Below are 16,000 nucleotides of genomic sequence, written 5' to 3' on the forward strand. Positions count from 1 at the left end.
AGTAAGTAAAATTTACTAAATGACTGTTTATGTATATAAGTACGTTAGCTGTCTCCTAGCTGTGAGACTTGACATCATCATGATAATATTTCGCGTAGTCCGTGGTCAATTTCTGTCCTGTCAGTTTCTCCTCAGTTTTAGCCACTGTAGATTTCGACCAATCGATAAACGGGGCGTGTAGATTTCATTCTGGCTGTTTCTATAGAGCTATGAATTAACTTTAATTAAGCTTCCGTATGAAATAGAGGATATTATACTTGGTAGATATAAATATATAAATATGTGTTTGTAGCGATACTGCTTAGGTTTTTGTAATTGTTTTATTTTCCACAGTGAAATTAAATAAACACCGGATGCTGAAATTAAAGGTAACTAGTACTTATAACTTCGATAAAATATCGATAGTTTTTTTCATGGAATATTAATGACGGTCTGTTGTACGAAATTCGTTAAATAAACGATTTTAAAGAATTCATTTTGAAAAAATGGTAGTATCAAAATTATAAATGGGAAAAATAGCCTTTAAAAATAGGCAGTAAAAGTTAAAATTGATATGTCCCAGAGAAAAGAGGGGGGTTCCGACCCCGGACCCCCCTTTCCTTCTGGATCCGCCAATGCAATTTTTATTTAGCTGTAAAACAAATTTGAGAGAGAGAGAGAGAGAGAGAGAGTTGTTACCATAAAACGCATGTTGTGATTGGTTTAGAGAAAAAATTTGAGCCAATCAAATTGATTAATAGCGTTTACGGATGTGAGGTGGATTTGTTTACCATGGTCGTCTGGAAGAAGAAACCCAAAAGTAGTTAAAGTAGAGGTGTGTTATTTGTCGTGTTTCTATAAAGGTAATTTTAATTTCTGTAATATTTTCCTTTTAGAATTCATCCATTTTTTTCTGTTTATCATGTAGTCTTTGCTCTTTGGCAAGTAAATTCTTCTGTCTTGCATTGATGAGAATTCAGATTGGCTGTGTCGCATCGTGTGTAACCAGCAGGTGATTGTGTTGTGATTTTGTTTGGTTTGAGCAGGAAGGAAGAGTCGGGATACCACAGATTTCCTAATCAATCCAATAGTCTTACATTTTTTACACTCTAAGTATATTAAAGGTATACTAAATAGAGCTATGCTTATTTAGCTCGAATTTCCTCAGTCACATTATGTTGATGATATGAATGATATACTAAAATCATGGGGCAGGTAAAAAAGAATTGAAGAAAAAAGATTAAATCTCGTTAGATTGTTTTGTGTCAATTAACTCAATTAGATGTATTTTGTAAGAGGGTATGTCGTCAAATTCCAAACAATATCACAGCTGATTTAGTCTGTCCCAAGATATTTATGCAGCACATTTTCTTAAATTATTCGATATTTATAATCTCTTCAGGTTTCAAACGATGTTCTTTGAATAGTATAAAAAAATTCAAGAGTTTCTCTTTGAAAATTGCCCCATCCAACTTGTCAGGTTTCTTTACATGGTTAAAAGTAAAAAGCTCTAATTCTAAGGGATTTTGCATTGCATTAGAAATGGGAATACTCAAACAACCTGGGCGGACTCCGAAAACGGAGTAAACGGAAGTGATTTCACAAAAGTAAAAATACTCCGAAAAAGGAGTTCGGCGCATGCGCAGTTAATCAAAATATCACATTTTTACGTACGTGAAAACAGGGCACTCAGGAAAATTGATCGTGCAAAGCGGATTATTCATATGCAGGTCTGAAAATACGTTGAAATGCTTTATAAGACATGTTTCAACAAAATGTATTTGGCAAAAATATACGTTCGTTGGGCAAATCAAATTTTATTTGTTGTCAAAGTTGGTCTTTTCTGTTTCCAATGATGAAGCCAATAAAGTGAATAAATTAATGTTTTTTCCATGATTTCACTATTATTAAAGATAAATGTGCTAGGATGTGAAATACACTATTACTGTGAGTTTTTTTTATCCCGTTTGTAGTCATTACACCGTTCTTTTGATCATGCGCTGACTCGCCAAGTCGGCACTTCTTAAACCTTGTATACATCGTAATTAGTCGTATTTAAAAAAAAAACATCATCTATATTAAAGGCTTGAATACTTACATGAGTGCAACATTTAAAGTTCAATCTCCATACTTCCAAGTTTTAATTTGAAGTCTGATTTTCTTATCTTTTAAGTCCTGGTCGACCACGTGTGAGTTTTAATATTTGTATGTATTTTTCCTGTTGTTTACCGAAACATTTCCACATTTCTTAATTTTGAGGTATAATTTTAAGATTAATCATTTCTGAGTCGTTTCCATTTTTTTTTCACGCTATTGAAGGATTTTAATCTATTTTTCAATCACGTTTTTACGGGAAAGGGGGGCAACTCTCCATTATTTACATTAGCTACAAAACAGAAGTTGAGAAAATCGCAATGCATGACGGTGCCAAATACTCCGTTTTTGGAGTTTACTCCTTTTTGGAGTCCGCCCAGACTGCTCAAAAGAATATCCTGAAAAATTGTGCGAGGTATTCTGAGTGACTTCAGAAGGATGTCAACACTTCCGATGTTAAATCTCTGCAAGAACCTGTGAATTTTAACAGGTGAAAAATGATAATCTGTCAATGAGGATATCTTGGATATTTTTCCTTTCATCGATTTCAATTGAACTTCTTTCACAAGTATGTGTATCTTTATTAAAAATCATCCAAATGTGTTGCATAAATATCTTGGGACAGACTATAGAGTCTTTGCTCATGAATACAAACAGTACAATACCTAATTTTACTACAGTAATACAAGCACATAGCTGTGAACAGTATAAAGATTATATATATATTAAATTATAAAGGCAGTTTTAGAGATTGCATTTGTAAAGATATGTAAACAAGACAAGACTTCAAAACTTTATTTTGTGTTTGAAAATAAGTTATGAAATGTAAAGTCTGTCACAATTAATTTACTGTTTCTGTCACCTTAAAAAATTGGCCATTTATTTAAAACAAAAGACACATACCTATCAAAGAAGATGACAATCAAAATCAATGTAAAGAAAAATATTTCTTAAATAGATTTAAATAGATTTAAAAAGATTTTCTCATGCAGGTCATATCTTTTTTACTAGGATATTTTCACAGGAATAAAAACAGATTTCTTACGGAGATTTGTAATTGGAAAATCTTTATTGACATTGGGAAGGGTCTCAGAACACCTTTATATGATTTTCTAATGATATCATATGGGTATCAGGGTTCGAAATTCACTAGTGTAAACTCTCACAAAATGCAAGTTGAATATCTGAAATTTTCGTAATTCCAAAAACTTATGATGTACGTACTCAGGGTTGTCTCTAAAAATTGAAGTAGAAGGAGTAAATGTAAAAGTAGAAAGGGGGTCTTGCTTATAGCCACATTGTGTTTGAAATGCAAAACTAGTCGGGTAATTAAGGCATTATAGGTGGGGGAATTCCCCGCCTCCCAGGTTTTAGAGACAACCCTGCGTACTATCTGGTTTAAAAAATACTTGAGTGGTTCCACATTAATTTTTAAACTTAGACCTCTCTGTTTAAAACAGTTTGATACTCAAGTATAAATGAGAAAATGAACTCCCCCTTTTATCATGTTTATACAAAATTGCTGCAATGTTTTGAATTGATAACAAATTAATCCAGTCCGATATACATGTAATGTACAGACCTATATATATCCCCCCAGGTGTTACACGAGCCCTTTTAATCTTCGATAATGATATACATTTAGGTAGAAACAAAATGACGGCAGTTTTCTGTGAATTACTCTATTTTCTCGGGTTATCGAACACACAAAGAATGACGTCCAAGTGTGAAATCTGGTGAACTATAGCAGTAACGTCATTGAGACTTTGTGGCTTTCGGTCGGCCAGATAAGTTGCCAATTTTTGTTTTGTGAGTAAACATTACAGGTGCTGCCATTGTGTTAAGATGATTACAGAATAATGTTTATTTTTGTCCCAATAAATTCGTTTCAACAATCAAGAAACACGGGTCAAATGAGATTTAAATGTGGAAAACTCTATGTGCAGTGGGGTAATTGGAGACCAGTTAGATTCTGTCATTCACAGGGAAGAACATTTTCACAAATTGCTCAGGAGTTATAAGTTTACTGGATTTTCATTGTCAAGATGATTATGGGTAAGAACTACAGGCAAATTAATACTTTATATGTACGGTACATGTATATATATTTACGTTTTCCAGTGTCCTTGTCTTTCATAACACTATGAATCAATTTTGTAATGTATAGTCCAATGCAGCTGATCAATGATTAAATATCACTCTTAAGTTTGGATATTTATGAGATGATCAAATATGGTCAGACATGATCAAATGTATCATAAAGCTATTTGGAAAAGTCCTAATTCCTTAAATATTTAAAGCTTAATTTGATACACTGTAATTTATTTGACTCCCTAAGCTTTCTTATCTTGCAGATAGTGCATACATGTTTTAACAATAAGTCTACCCCAGTGGCTACAGAAGAGGGATGAAATTAAAATGAAAAAAATTTAACTGTTCACATTGTGTACTTTGCATCAAGTTCTCCCATACGGTACCAACATTACATTATAAGTTTAACATTTGTTAGGGTCAATAGGATGTGTTCCCGTCTAGCCAGATAGACTGCACAGTAGTAAATGAACCCAAACAATACACTGAACAGAATTAATTGGTATATCTATATATGCATATTATATTAAGGTGTAGATTTAGAAGATGCATTACATCCAGTACACATTCAGTTTGACATATGTATACACAACAGGAACAATATATCATGAATACAGCTGTAGATTAAAAAGATGCCTCAACCCCAGACTGCAGGACTGAGTTAGCAATGTATCCAGTACAAAGAGTGCTTAGTTAGGGTGACTGGTCAAATACAAAGGGACCTCCATAGATAAAGTCGTAGAGGATGTCAAGTTCATATCTGTCTTTTTAAACTATATTTTATGTAAAATAATCCCCAAGGACATCACATTGTCCTTCCATGGAACTCTTTAGTATTTTATAACCCCTCAAGGATTTTGTTTATGAAGATCGTGAAAACGAAGCTGAAAATTTTCGCTTAATGTATCATATTTTTATATTGAATTACCTCCAACCTCAAGATTCATTTCAATAAACTTGTAAATATGCATGGAAGTTTCATTCATGACTATAATAATATATAAGCAGTGGATGTTAATATCTCCTGATATATATATTCTTCAACTTACCTGTAAGTAAGGCTGTTTTAGAATAAAATGGTAATTATGCAACTAGTAATTTCAATAGCTTATCTTATCATGAAATGTTTTTGATACCGAAATGATTTAATTTTACTTAAGAAAAAAATCAACATGTATCAATGATAACCAATGTACTTAACATATGTCAAGAATGCAAGGTAAAAAAGGAAAGTTCTGCAACAAGAGCTTTGACTAAGATATGTGCATCAGTACTGGTATCAATTTCTAATTCATTTATTTATTGTCCACTCCGAAGAGCACCCTTTTTATATAAATTGTAGAATATACCATTTGTAATGTTGATTCTTGTATTTGAATGTATGAAAATTCAGCCTCCACTTGGGTTTGAACCTGGATTCTCTTACAAATCCAGCTCTCCCCACCAATTGAAGTAAAGTGTTCTAACCACTAGCCAGAGCTGATAGGCATGGCATATATTTGACTCTTATCCACAATTAATGGCTTATCTTGAATATTCAAGAACAATGTTTGAAAGGCTCAAACAAAAGTGAATTAAATGGGACCAGCAGCATGTTTAAGTGTTATTTTTTTTTTTATATAAACAAACATGACAATCAAAACCCATTATCCACTCAATGTTTGCAGAGTTTATTGGCATCACTTTGAAATTCTTCACTGGTACACAAGCCATATAATGCATGAAAAGTTTGAGCCACTAAGTTGAAGAGACATTTATTTAGAAATATGATAAGAGTTCGAAAATTCAAGTGCACAAAACAGACATTTGACATATCATTTGAATTAATATCTGTTTTAAGTTCTTGCAAGCATGTGAATACACCCTCAAGATTTATTCAATGAGGCAATGTTTTTTACCTTTTTGAATAGAAAATAAACTTATCACAGGCGTGGAACGCTTGATTGAGATAACCTTTACCATGGTTGATTGTTAGATTCCGTTCACTTACAGGAATTATCAGAACAAATTGTTTTTACAGGTATGCGAAAGTCAGTTATCAGGTTGTTAAACTAGGTACTGATGTAAACAGTGTTAAAGTAGTGACATGTACCATTGAATATTTCCATTGGTTTCATTTGCTTTGATTTATAGATTATTATTATTTGGTCATTTTTGGAAGTTTTTGTGCATACATTATCATAAAGTTGTTAATCCAGGTCAGAATGTTTTTTTGACAAATGTAAGACATTAAAGTTTTTGATTGGAAAGGGCTGCTTAAAAATCTTCGCTTTTCCTGATAGTTGTCAGATTTATAAAAGTAAAAGACGATACTGTCTGCATCATGTGAACAAAAATATTGTGATAAATACAAATAAGACTGTTATATCTTTGAATCTTTTAATTGTAGATGGCAAAAAAATAAGAAATAATATGACGACAATGAGAGAGGCGGGATTGTCCCGCCCAGAGGCGGGGCTTGATCCTAGATTGACAGCTAATGGGGCTCCCAAGGCTCCCAAAGAGGAGGAGGAGTGCCACGTGTCACAGAAGCTGGCGGTGCTACAGGAGGAGAGTCTGAAGCCAATCAAAGAGGACCTGGCCGAGTGGATCGCCAGGACACTGGGTAATCTGGGCGGGGTTAATGTTAGACTCAGTTCAAACTCAACATCTCATACACTGATTTCACTAATACAATAGATATGTACAATGGACGGGGATTGTTAGATACAGTTCAACCTCAATATTTCAAACATTGGTAAAGAGGATTGGCTTTGTAATGTAGTTCTCTCTCAGTCTGAGATGCACCATTCTTTAGATGAATGCATGGATGTACTGTAATACCTAATATTTAGAACTTTCATATGAAAAGGAACACTGTTTGCATCAGATCTAGAGGTCTTTGAATTTAGTTTAAAATATGTGGACGCTGTCAACTATCAATATATAGGGATATTAATGAAAGCAGAAAATTGTCACATTTATTGAACTTGACTTATTGATTCTGTTAAGTGCAATATAGTTGCCAATTGATAGAGTTCATGTTGTGCATTTTGATAGTCTTTCATTAAGCCATTTCACTGATTGAAATTTCATCTAAAACTTTATTAACAGCAACAAAATACAAAACTTGCTTGGTTTGCTACAATTATTATAGTACAATATATTTAGAACTATTCTTTTCTGACTTTTTAGGCATAGAAATTACGACAGATAATTTTCTGGAGATTCTGGACAATGGCGTCCATTTATGTAATCTGGCCAAGATAATCCAAGGGAAGGCAGAGGAATGTGTAATGGATGGATCCTACACTGAGGTAGGAACAAGTAATTAATAGCAGTTAATGATTGCTAATTAAAATGACTTACCAAGGAGACACATGCACTCATCATCACTGATAAAGTGGTGTTATGTGGCTTTTGTTGCTGATTAAAAAAGCATGTAAAAATTAGTTAATTGACTTTGGCTTTGAGAAAAAATTTTCTTCAAAGAGAATTTTGTATATATAATATATAAACATAGATATACATATATCTCAAATCCTTAAACCCCCCCCCCCCCAAAAAAAAAAAGAAGATATGTACATTGACAAGCAAAATTAAGTGCATGCCAATTTACTGAGAAAAGTTCAAGTTGATACTCTGAATGTTAAGTCTTTGAAAAATTTTACTGCAAACATAGATATTTCTGTTTGTTGTTAATTTACTGTTATTATATATTTGGTATGAAATACAGGGTTTTTACATCCCTAGTATAACAAAGGCATACACCCATGTCACATTCCCTGTACATCATCACCCTTTATTTTACCCCTTATCAAACCTTTCTGTAACACCTTTCTACCTTTTATTTTGAGTACCTCAGATCTTTTTATCTTTTCCGAATCATGTCTGCAGTCGAAACTATGATGCCATGACATGAAAATTTCAATAAGATGACTTCACAATATAGTTGATATAAAAAAAAATTCTGGTTTTGAGACACATGTGGGAAAACCAGTATAATGCAGGATAAAATTTTAACATAAAATGAGTAATCAATTTAATATTCAAATATATGATAAAAACAATAATATGTGTCGAAATCTGTATCACACACATCATCAACCCCTGACCAATATCTTCCCTCATGCGTTTGGTCCTCTTGTCCATTATTGAAGTCTTGGGTTGATATGGAATGTGATAGAGCTTTTGCCATGTATTATTCTCTATTTATTAAGATATGAAGTGTATATATGAACCCCTAGCTGGATTACATTTTAATTTTTCATAGTACATGTACCAAAATTATCATTTGATCATTTTGCTTTGGACTTTTGTTATGAATTATTTTGAGCAGCTTTTGGGTTCTGCCAGAATCTGAGTGTGTGCATGCAATTGAATTAAAACAGTGATTTTATCCTTAGAGCGATTAAGATTAAAAGGCCGCAGTAACACTGAAGGTCAGCAGTAAGTGTGGATTTTAACTAATTAATAGTTAACCAATTAATAGTTAATTTAAGTATGGTATTTTGAATGCTTGGTGTCAGTAGAAGTAATATATAAATTAAATGATTGTTATTAACTAATACATGCAGATTCAGGACAACCTATTACACATGTATTATTAGTCAATAATACTGTCTAGTTTTCTCCCCCTCCTTTTCTTGGAAATGCATTAATTATCTAAATCATACATCTGAAATTGAAAAAGAATATGTCTTTAAAGATAAATAAACTTTATTGAAAAATATTAATTTAATGGTAAAGAAACTTGTACTACTGTTAAAAATTAAAATATTTGACAGTTTGTATATTTGCTGAAATTAATATTTTGATTTTTATCTTTCCGACTTTAAAAATATTCTCACATGATTCACAAGCCTGATTCTGTCTGGCAATCCATTCGAAATTTGGTTATACATGTATTTGAATTGACAAGGTAGAGTTTTGCTGCAGCTGTATTATAAGCAGAGGTTGATGTGCCTAAAATATTAACCGTTTTTAGTTGGTATCACCCTTTAAGGTGAGGGGCTTTTTTGGTAGCTTGGGGAAATTTGACTGTTTTCTGCATTATTTTTCTCTGAAATCATGCATGTGCATGTCAATGCAAAAACAACTTCAAACCAGGACTTACCAGGTACACATGAACTATATCACATATTTGCCACACGTGACTAGAGATACAATAGATGGGGTGAAAGAGCACTGCATGAAAAAAAAAATACAAACTCAATCTGTATACACAGTATATCTAGTGACATATTGTAGGATTTCTGTATGCATTTTTATTTATTAGGCAATTCTACATTACTTAATTATACATTATAGAATATGTGAAGAATATAAATATAGTTTTGATATTTATCTGATTCATAGAAGGGCGCTTCTTGTTTTTTTTTGGCAATGATGATTTTTACAGTTTGTTGTGTAATTCAAATTTGGCCATAATCCCCCATATATACTTATTTATAATTAATTCATCCTTAAAGGCCATGGCATTAAAAAGCCTAGACGGAAGTTTTAATTATTACAGTCTTGGTCAAGTCTTAATTGTCCTCAGAAAGGACAAGCAGATGCATGTAGGGTGTATATAGCTATCTCTAGGTGGCTGCCCTTTCTTTCTTTCGTCCTAAAGATTCTATTTTTTCGTCTTTTTTTTTGTTTTTAATTTTGAATATTCCTATTTTTACTATTTTTAATCTTTTTATATGATTCAATTGATTCTTCTGTCTTTGCCTGCCATAATGTCTTTTCTCCTTTAGGCTTTATACTCGCATGTCATACATAATTTAAAGCTTAGCTTTATAAAAATGTCTATAAATCTCAAATTTTACAAACAGTTTACATGCATGTTTTCAGTTTTTGACAAAGCAAAACATCCAATTCTTTTGTTTGGAGAAAAAATCTTGTAAGCCACAGGTCTATATGAAAAAAGAAAAAAATCAGTTGAATACTAGATTATAACAATGATCTAGAACCAGCATTTTTGTCGCTTTTACCTGCATTTATGTATTTCTGTAATAGCCTCTACCTAAGGTATCCCTGAAGTACCGCAATAACGCCACCTCAGGCTCCTGGTTTGCCAGAGACAACACCGCCAACTTTCTGAAGTGGTGCAAGGCATTTGGAATGGCAGACGACCAGATGTTTGAAACAGAGTATCTAGGTTAGAAATCAAGGCATAAGTTTTTAAAGATGTCAAGTCCAAGCTTTTACAGAAATATGTTGGAAAATAAATTTTCATTCCTGAAACTCTCAACCTTATGAATATTTTACATGTATATCAATTTTTACTACGCAAACAGCAGCTTGTTTAGGAGGTTGCTACTAGTAGGAACATACTGTCTATAAGTTTGTAAATTCTTTACTTTAGGACTTGATAATGTAAAAATGTCTATTTTGTGCCTTTTAAAATGAGCATACTAGACAAAACTTTATGTAAAAAAGTGATTTCATTTTGAAGCCCTTTTTTAATTTGTCTTCACAGTATCTCACACGGGGGAGAAATCAGTCTTGATGACCATACTAGAGCTGGCCAGAATCGGCTACAAGTTTGGTCTGGATCCTCCCAACCTGATCCGGATGGAGAAAGAAATCGAGAAGGAGGAGGAGGTCGTAGAGGTCAAACCGGCCAAACCTTCTGGTCTCGATGCTGAGGTAATCCCCATAGCAACCGCCGAAAATATATTTGACCTTGATGCTGAGGTGAGGGTTGGTGAGGGTTAAGTTGCCTGCAGAATATTGCCAGATGTAGTGCTAGTAGTGTATGTTATATATGGTCGGGGAAGGAAGGAGTAGACTTTATAGAGCTACTGCACTAGTATCGAGCAAAGGTAATGGGATACATGATATAGAATTAGGTGCAGCTTTAGACCAATTGGTGTTATTGTCTTCTAATGGATAAAGCCTAAATAGATCAATTATTAAAGGATAAGGATTTATGTAAGTTTATTTTTTAGAAGATGCTTATTTTCTTGATTTACCTGACTGTAGACAATATTGAAGGATAAATATTCATGTAAGTTTATTTCTAGAAAATGTTTTTTTACTTGATTTACATGTAGACAATTTTCAACTTAAATTAACTTGAATTGGTCTTTGATTAAAAAAAAAAAATGGATCTGATAATTAGCAGGATCAGGATCCGGTAGGTGAATTTTAATTATTAATATGTACATATGCAAAGATGATATAATGAAAAAATTATTCCAGTCTATATAATAATATATGTTTATGTAATAAAAAGAACATTATAATTTAAACCATGCAGGACAACTCACAAAGCCATATGGTAAACATACAGTACTGCATGCAAACAATTGTTAAACTGGATATTAACGATTAGTTCAAATTAATGTCTCAGAATAATTAGCTAATAAATTATTTTGGTAAAAATGTTTTTGAGGAAAATAACAAATAATCCTTTGTATGGCGACAATAAAAGATTTCTCATTAATACAGAGTAAAGTTTACAGAGCTGCACTTACAACTAATAATTATGTCTAATAAATATTAATTTTTAGAAAATTAAAGGCCTCTTTAAATTATTGAAATTTTTTAGACCAACTAACAGTAAAACTATTTATAAATATCAAGGTAAAAACTGGCCATTTTAACACTGTAATCGTAAAATTGATAATGAACCAATCTTCTGAACGAAGAAATTGTTTTTTACTATTGTTAAACACACTCAAAGTATAATATTTCCAAAGATTTAGCATATTTCATCAATTTACATCATGATGCCTGTATTGCTTGGCTAACAAGAGCTAGATCAAAAGATGAAATTAAGCGTTTACAAATGTGTAAACAGGAACTAATGCTGAACTCTTTAATAAATTAAATACAGTTTGAAAGAAAATGTCTGATTAATAATGAGAATCCAGGTAAATTTTACAAAATCTTAATAAACAATCATTAAATTTTAATAAAGAAATTATCTTAATCAATTAAATATTTCAGCTGCAAAAATTTGGTGAATATTTGAGTTTTATATCAGTTTGTAATATGCAGGTGCGGAGGATAGCCTTTCTGTGTAAATGCCATGATCATGTGAAGAAGCTTGGCGACGGCAAATACCTCATCTTTGGAAAAGTGGTTCAAATTAGAGTAAGTGTTCACTGATCTGATGTGTAAAACACAGAGGAAAATTATTTTATACCTGAGTGTGCAAACCTTCTATTTGCTTTTGCCACAGTTGTTATAGAAGTTCTGATGACGTTTTCATTTTTGCTCCTTTTATTAACAAAAACTTTTTAGAGCATGTATAAAAAAATGCCGCAAAGGCTACTGTAACAACATTCTGTATTGAATTGATGTATACATCTAGATTAACCTTATGATTTTACATTTCATGCTCACTTCTCTTATACTTTCATTGTGACTGTGCTCAGTGCTCACATCTTCTTCAATAGTTACATGTTTATGATTAACAGAAATGAGAATGTAAAATTCATGAATCTTATTATGTTTGACTCTTACAGTTCCTGAAGAATCGTCACCTGATGGTACGGGTGGGTGGGGGATGGGACACCCTGGAGAATTACTTGATCCACCACCGACCTGTCGAAGTGTTCGAGCACAAGCGCCTGGTGCCCGGAGAGCCACACGATGTGGGCAACAAGTACCTCTACTTCAAGTCCAAGTACAAGTCCCATGCCCAGGTGGCCAGTGAGCAAAATGGGCACGTCCACTGAAAGATGGGTGCACCTATATACACAGTGTATCATGGGGCTTGCCCACAGAGTTATGTATATACACATTGTATCATGGGCTTGTTCACTGAGAGAGGTATGTTAACAGTGTATCATGGGCATGCCCACTGAGAGATGAAAGCTCGTTGGTGTACCTGTACAAAGTGTATCATGGGTTACCCATTTTTTTGACACACAGAGAGAAATATCCTGTTCATATATAGCATTGACTGTTGCTGCATCCATTTTGAATCAGGTTGTGCATGTTTTTGGAGAAATATGGGTCAAAGAAATGCATTCACCTTGTTTATTAGGCACTTGTTTTGTTCACAGTATTTAATTGAATTGTATTTAGAGTTTATCGGTTTTCTGGGGTTACTGTTATTTTTCCCCATATATTCGTGATTGTTCAAATGTATATGCAAAGGTTGTGAAGAATTTTTTTTGCTGGGTATAATTTGTATTTATTCAGCTGTTGTTATTGTTGCACAAGTTACACATTCTTATCTTATACTGGAAAAGTATTCTCTGTCTTTGTACATGTATTACATTGTATATTATTTTCAAAACATTTGTACAACAAAAATGCATGGTTTGCCATTTTATTATCCATATGTCTTGTACCAGCTAGCTACAAAAACATTCTGTTTGTGATTTAAGCGATAAAAAATTGCAGAGAACATATTTCATTCTTCAGTGGATGCTTTGCATTCTGAGAATGTTGTCATCTAAAACACTGAGTAATGTTAATACTCAAGTTTTTTTGATGGGTGCTCATGTAAAATTTCACCAGGGTTTATTATTTTTTTTTTTACATGATTGTGTTTATTTTGTTGTTGATGATAGCTCCTATCTAAACTTACTCCACTTGCTACCATTGTGAATTTTACATATTTTTTTGCCTAATGTAGACTTAAGATAGTTTATAACTTTGACTCTGATGTAACATGTACAAACACATCTTTCTTAGTATTTGGTAATAAGAGTATAGTTTTACAAACTTATTAAACTTGCATCTAACTGTGGATTGATATTTTGTGTGTGAGCTAAAATTCTTAGTTTATATTAGACTTTTCTTAGGCCGTTTGTGTAGCAATTTTTATATAAGTGCTCTAATTAATAGTAGTTAAAAGAAAACAATATCAAAATGAAAAATTAGCTTGAAATATTCTAACTTCGATGGAAAATGAACATGTATTAACACGTACAGTGTACGCGAAACATTTTTATAAGAGCTGTACTTCATACTTGTTAATTGAAACAATATCAAAATGAAAAATAGGGGAAAGTTGAAGTTGAAGTCTATTAAATAGTACAGTGTACTTGAAACTGAATCAAGGTATTAGACGAATTTATTTCTTCAAGTTATGAGACATTTAGAGGTTGGGTAGGTTTATTTCTGTTATTAATTTGCAAGTATAATGTTTGTAATGTTTCTTGTTAAAGAATTTTAAATCCTTAGATCTGAAATATATATATATATATGTAATGTTTCTTGTTAAAAAATTTTAAATCCTTAGATCTGAAATATATATATATATATATTTAATCTATAAGCTGTTGATTTGTTTACAAAAAGATTATAGAAATCCAGTGCATTTAAATATGTACATGCCATGTATTATTCATACGAATCATTTTTATTTTTGACCATTGATTTTACATTGTTCAGATTTACTGCTGTTCAGATTCTTAAACTTCATTCCATTTACATTGTTATGAATTGTTGCTCTATATACACGTGTATTCCATTTCCCAGTGTACATTGGTTGTATCTACTCATTAAACAGATATTGCATTTTAGTCAGACCGTCCGATTTAATCATTATTTTAATTAGTTGATCTGAGTGCGTTTTTTTTATCATTTTTTTTTTGGAACGAAGAAGGACTATTGTACACTTGAAATGTGATGAAATCGAGATTTCAATAAATGTATTTTCAACGACTTTAATTCATATTTATTTAAAAAAATGACAGTGTATATATTTTAAGACGGCTGGATGACAATGATCATATTTAGACTGTATTGATCTTTTTTTAAAAGAAGAGCTTTATATAAAAAATAATGGGTAAATAATAAAATTATTTAGTATTTTCTTCACTAAATAATGTTATAATATTTAAAGTACATTTTTACAAATTACATAATTTTTAATCTAAAGGCTTGGTGGTCAACAAACTAACCATCAGATCTGCCTTAAACTTTGACATTTTATTTTTGACCATCTACTGACATGTAGTAAAGAAAAAATTTACTATTTATATCTTTATTTAGAGCTCTTCGTCTAAAGGAGGTATAAGTATTTTCCTACATCTTTATATAGAACTCTTCTGCCAAAGATTAGCCTCTATAATACATGTACATGTGTGTTTGATTTTCAATTTAACTCAGATCTGTGAAATTGATCTCTTCTCTAAGAGACTTTTAAAAAGTCATCAAAGACTTTAAATTCCAGTCAATAAGAGACAATGGTTTTGGATTATATATATATATATATATATATAGACACACTATAAGAGTTATCCACCTTTAATCAATACGAAACATCACATATTTAACCGTTGCTACATGTACATGTATGATTATTTATTGTCCGGGGCCCTAAAACTCGTTACGGTCCTTACGAATTCCTTTTGTTTTCCTCGCGTATACGTATATACATCTGCCGATATTTAGTCCGACGATATTTAGTCGTACGAAGAAAAAAATAAGTCCTATATAAGTATGTCATTATCAATTTAGTGTAACAATTTTAACTATATATAAGCTCCAAATGAGGCTACATTCTTAGGATAAACACTCGTTGGCCTCCGAGGATACATGTAATTAATTTTTCTGGGACCACAAAATTCAGTGCCAGCTACTGCCATTCTCATTTATTATGTATTCCGAAAGTGACCCGTTTCATTTAGTGGTTGTAACAATGGTTTAACTGAACATGTACTATTCAGTCAAATTTCAACAACTTTCACTGAACATTCAGCTTTCTGAGTGGCAGAAGTTTATACTTTGTATTGCCACGAGTCCTCCGGAGAACGTGTTTTCGAATCTAAGAAGCTGTTGCAATTAAACCATCCAGTGTATATATTCATCAGTTTATCACGAACCTCTTGAAGAATAAGGCTATGGTCCATGTCTGGTGTTCCATGTCAATATTTCGATTATTTTTATATTCATTTGT

At 32.2% G+C, this 16,000-nt stretch overlaps 1 protein-coding gene across 5 annotated transcripts; it reads left to right on the top strand.

The window, feature by feature from the left end:
- The first annotated feature begins 736 nt into the window (after positions 1-736).
- LOC105334843 (growth arrest-specific protein 2) lies at positions 737-14,764 on the top strand. 5 transcript variants are annotated; one of them, XM_034478105.2, is made up of 8 exons: positions 737-814; positions 6,554-6,769; positions 7,339-7,460; positions 10,150-10,291; positions 10,613-10,830; positions 11,396-11,416; positions 12,139-12,234; positions 12,609-14,764. In XM_034478105.2, the coding sequence occupies exons 2-8, from the start codon at positions 6,577-6,579 to the stop codon at positions 12,819-12,821; spliced, it is 1,005 nt and encodes a 334-aa protein (XP_034333996.2). In that variant the 5' UTR covers positions 737-814; positions 6,554-6,576; the 3' UTR covers positions 12,822-14,764. The 5 variants fall into 5 exon arrangements, with proteins under 5 accessions (XP_034333996.2, XP_034333994.2, XP_065927202.1 ...); XM_034478103.2 differs by lacking the exon at positions 737-814 and adding an exon at positions 3,836-4,128; XM_066071131.1 differs by lacking the exon at positions 737-814 and adding an exon at positions 3,842-4,128 and having other exon boundaries at positions 10,613-10,782.
- The last annotated feature ends 1,236 nt before the right edge of the window (positions 14,765-16,000 follow it).

This window comes from Magallana gigas, chromosome 9, assembly GCF_963853765.1.
Source record: "Magallana gigas chromosome 9, xbMagGiga1.1, whole genome shotgun sequence".
Taxonomy (NCBI): domain Eukaryota; kingdom Metazoa; phylum Mollusca; class Bivalvia; order Ostreida; family Ostreidae; genus Magallana; species Magallana gigas.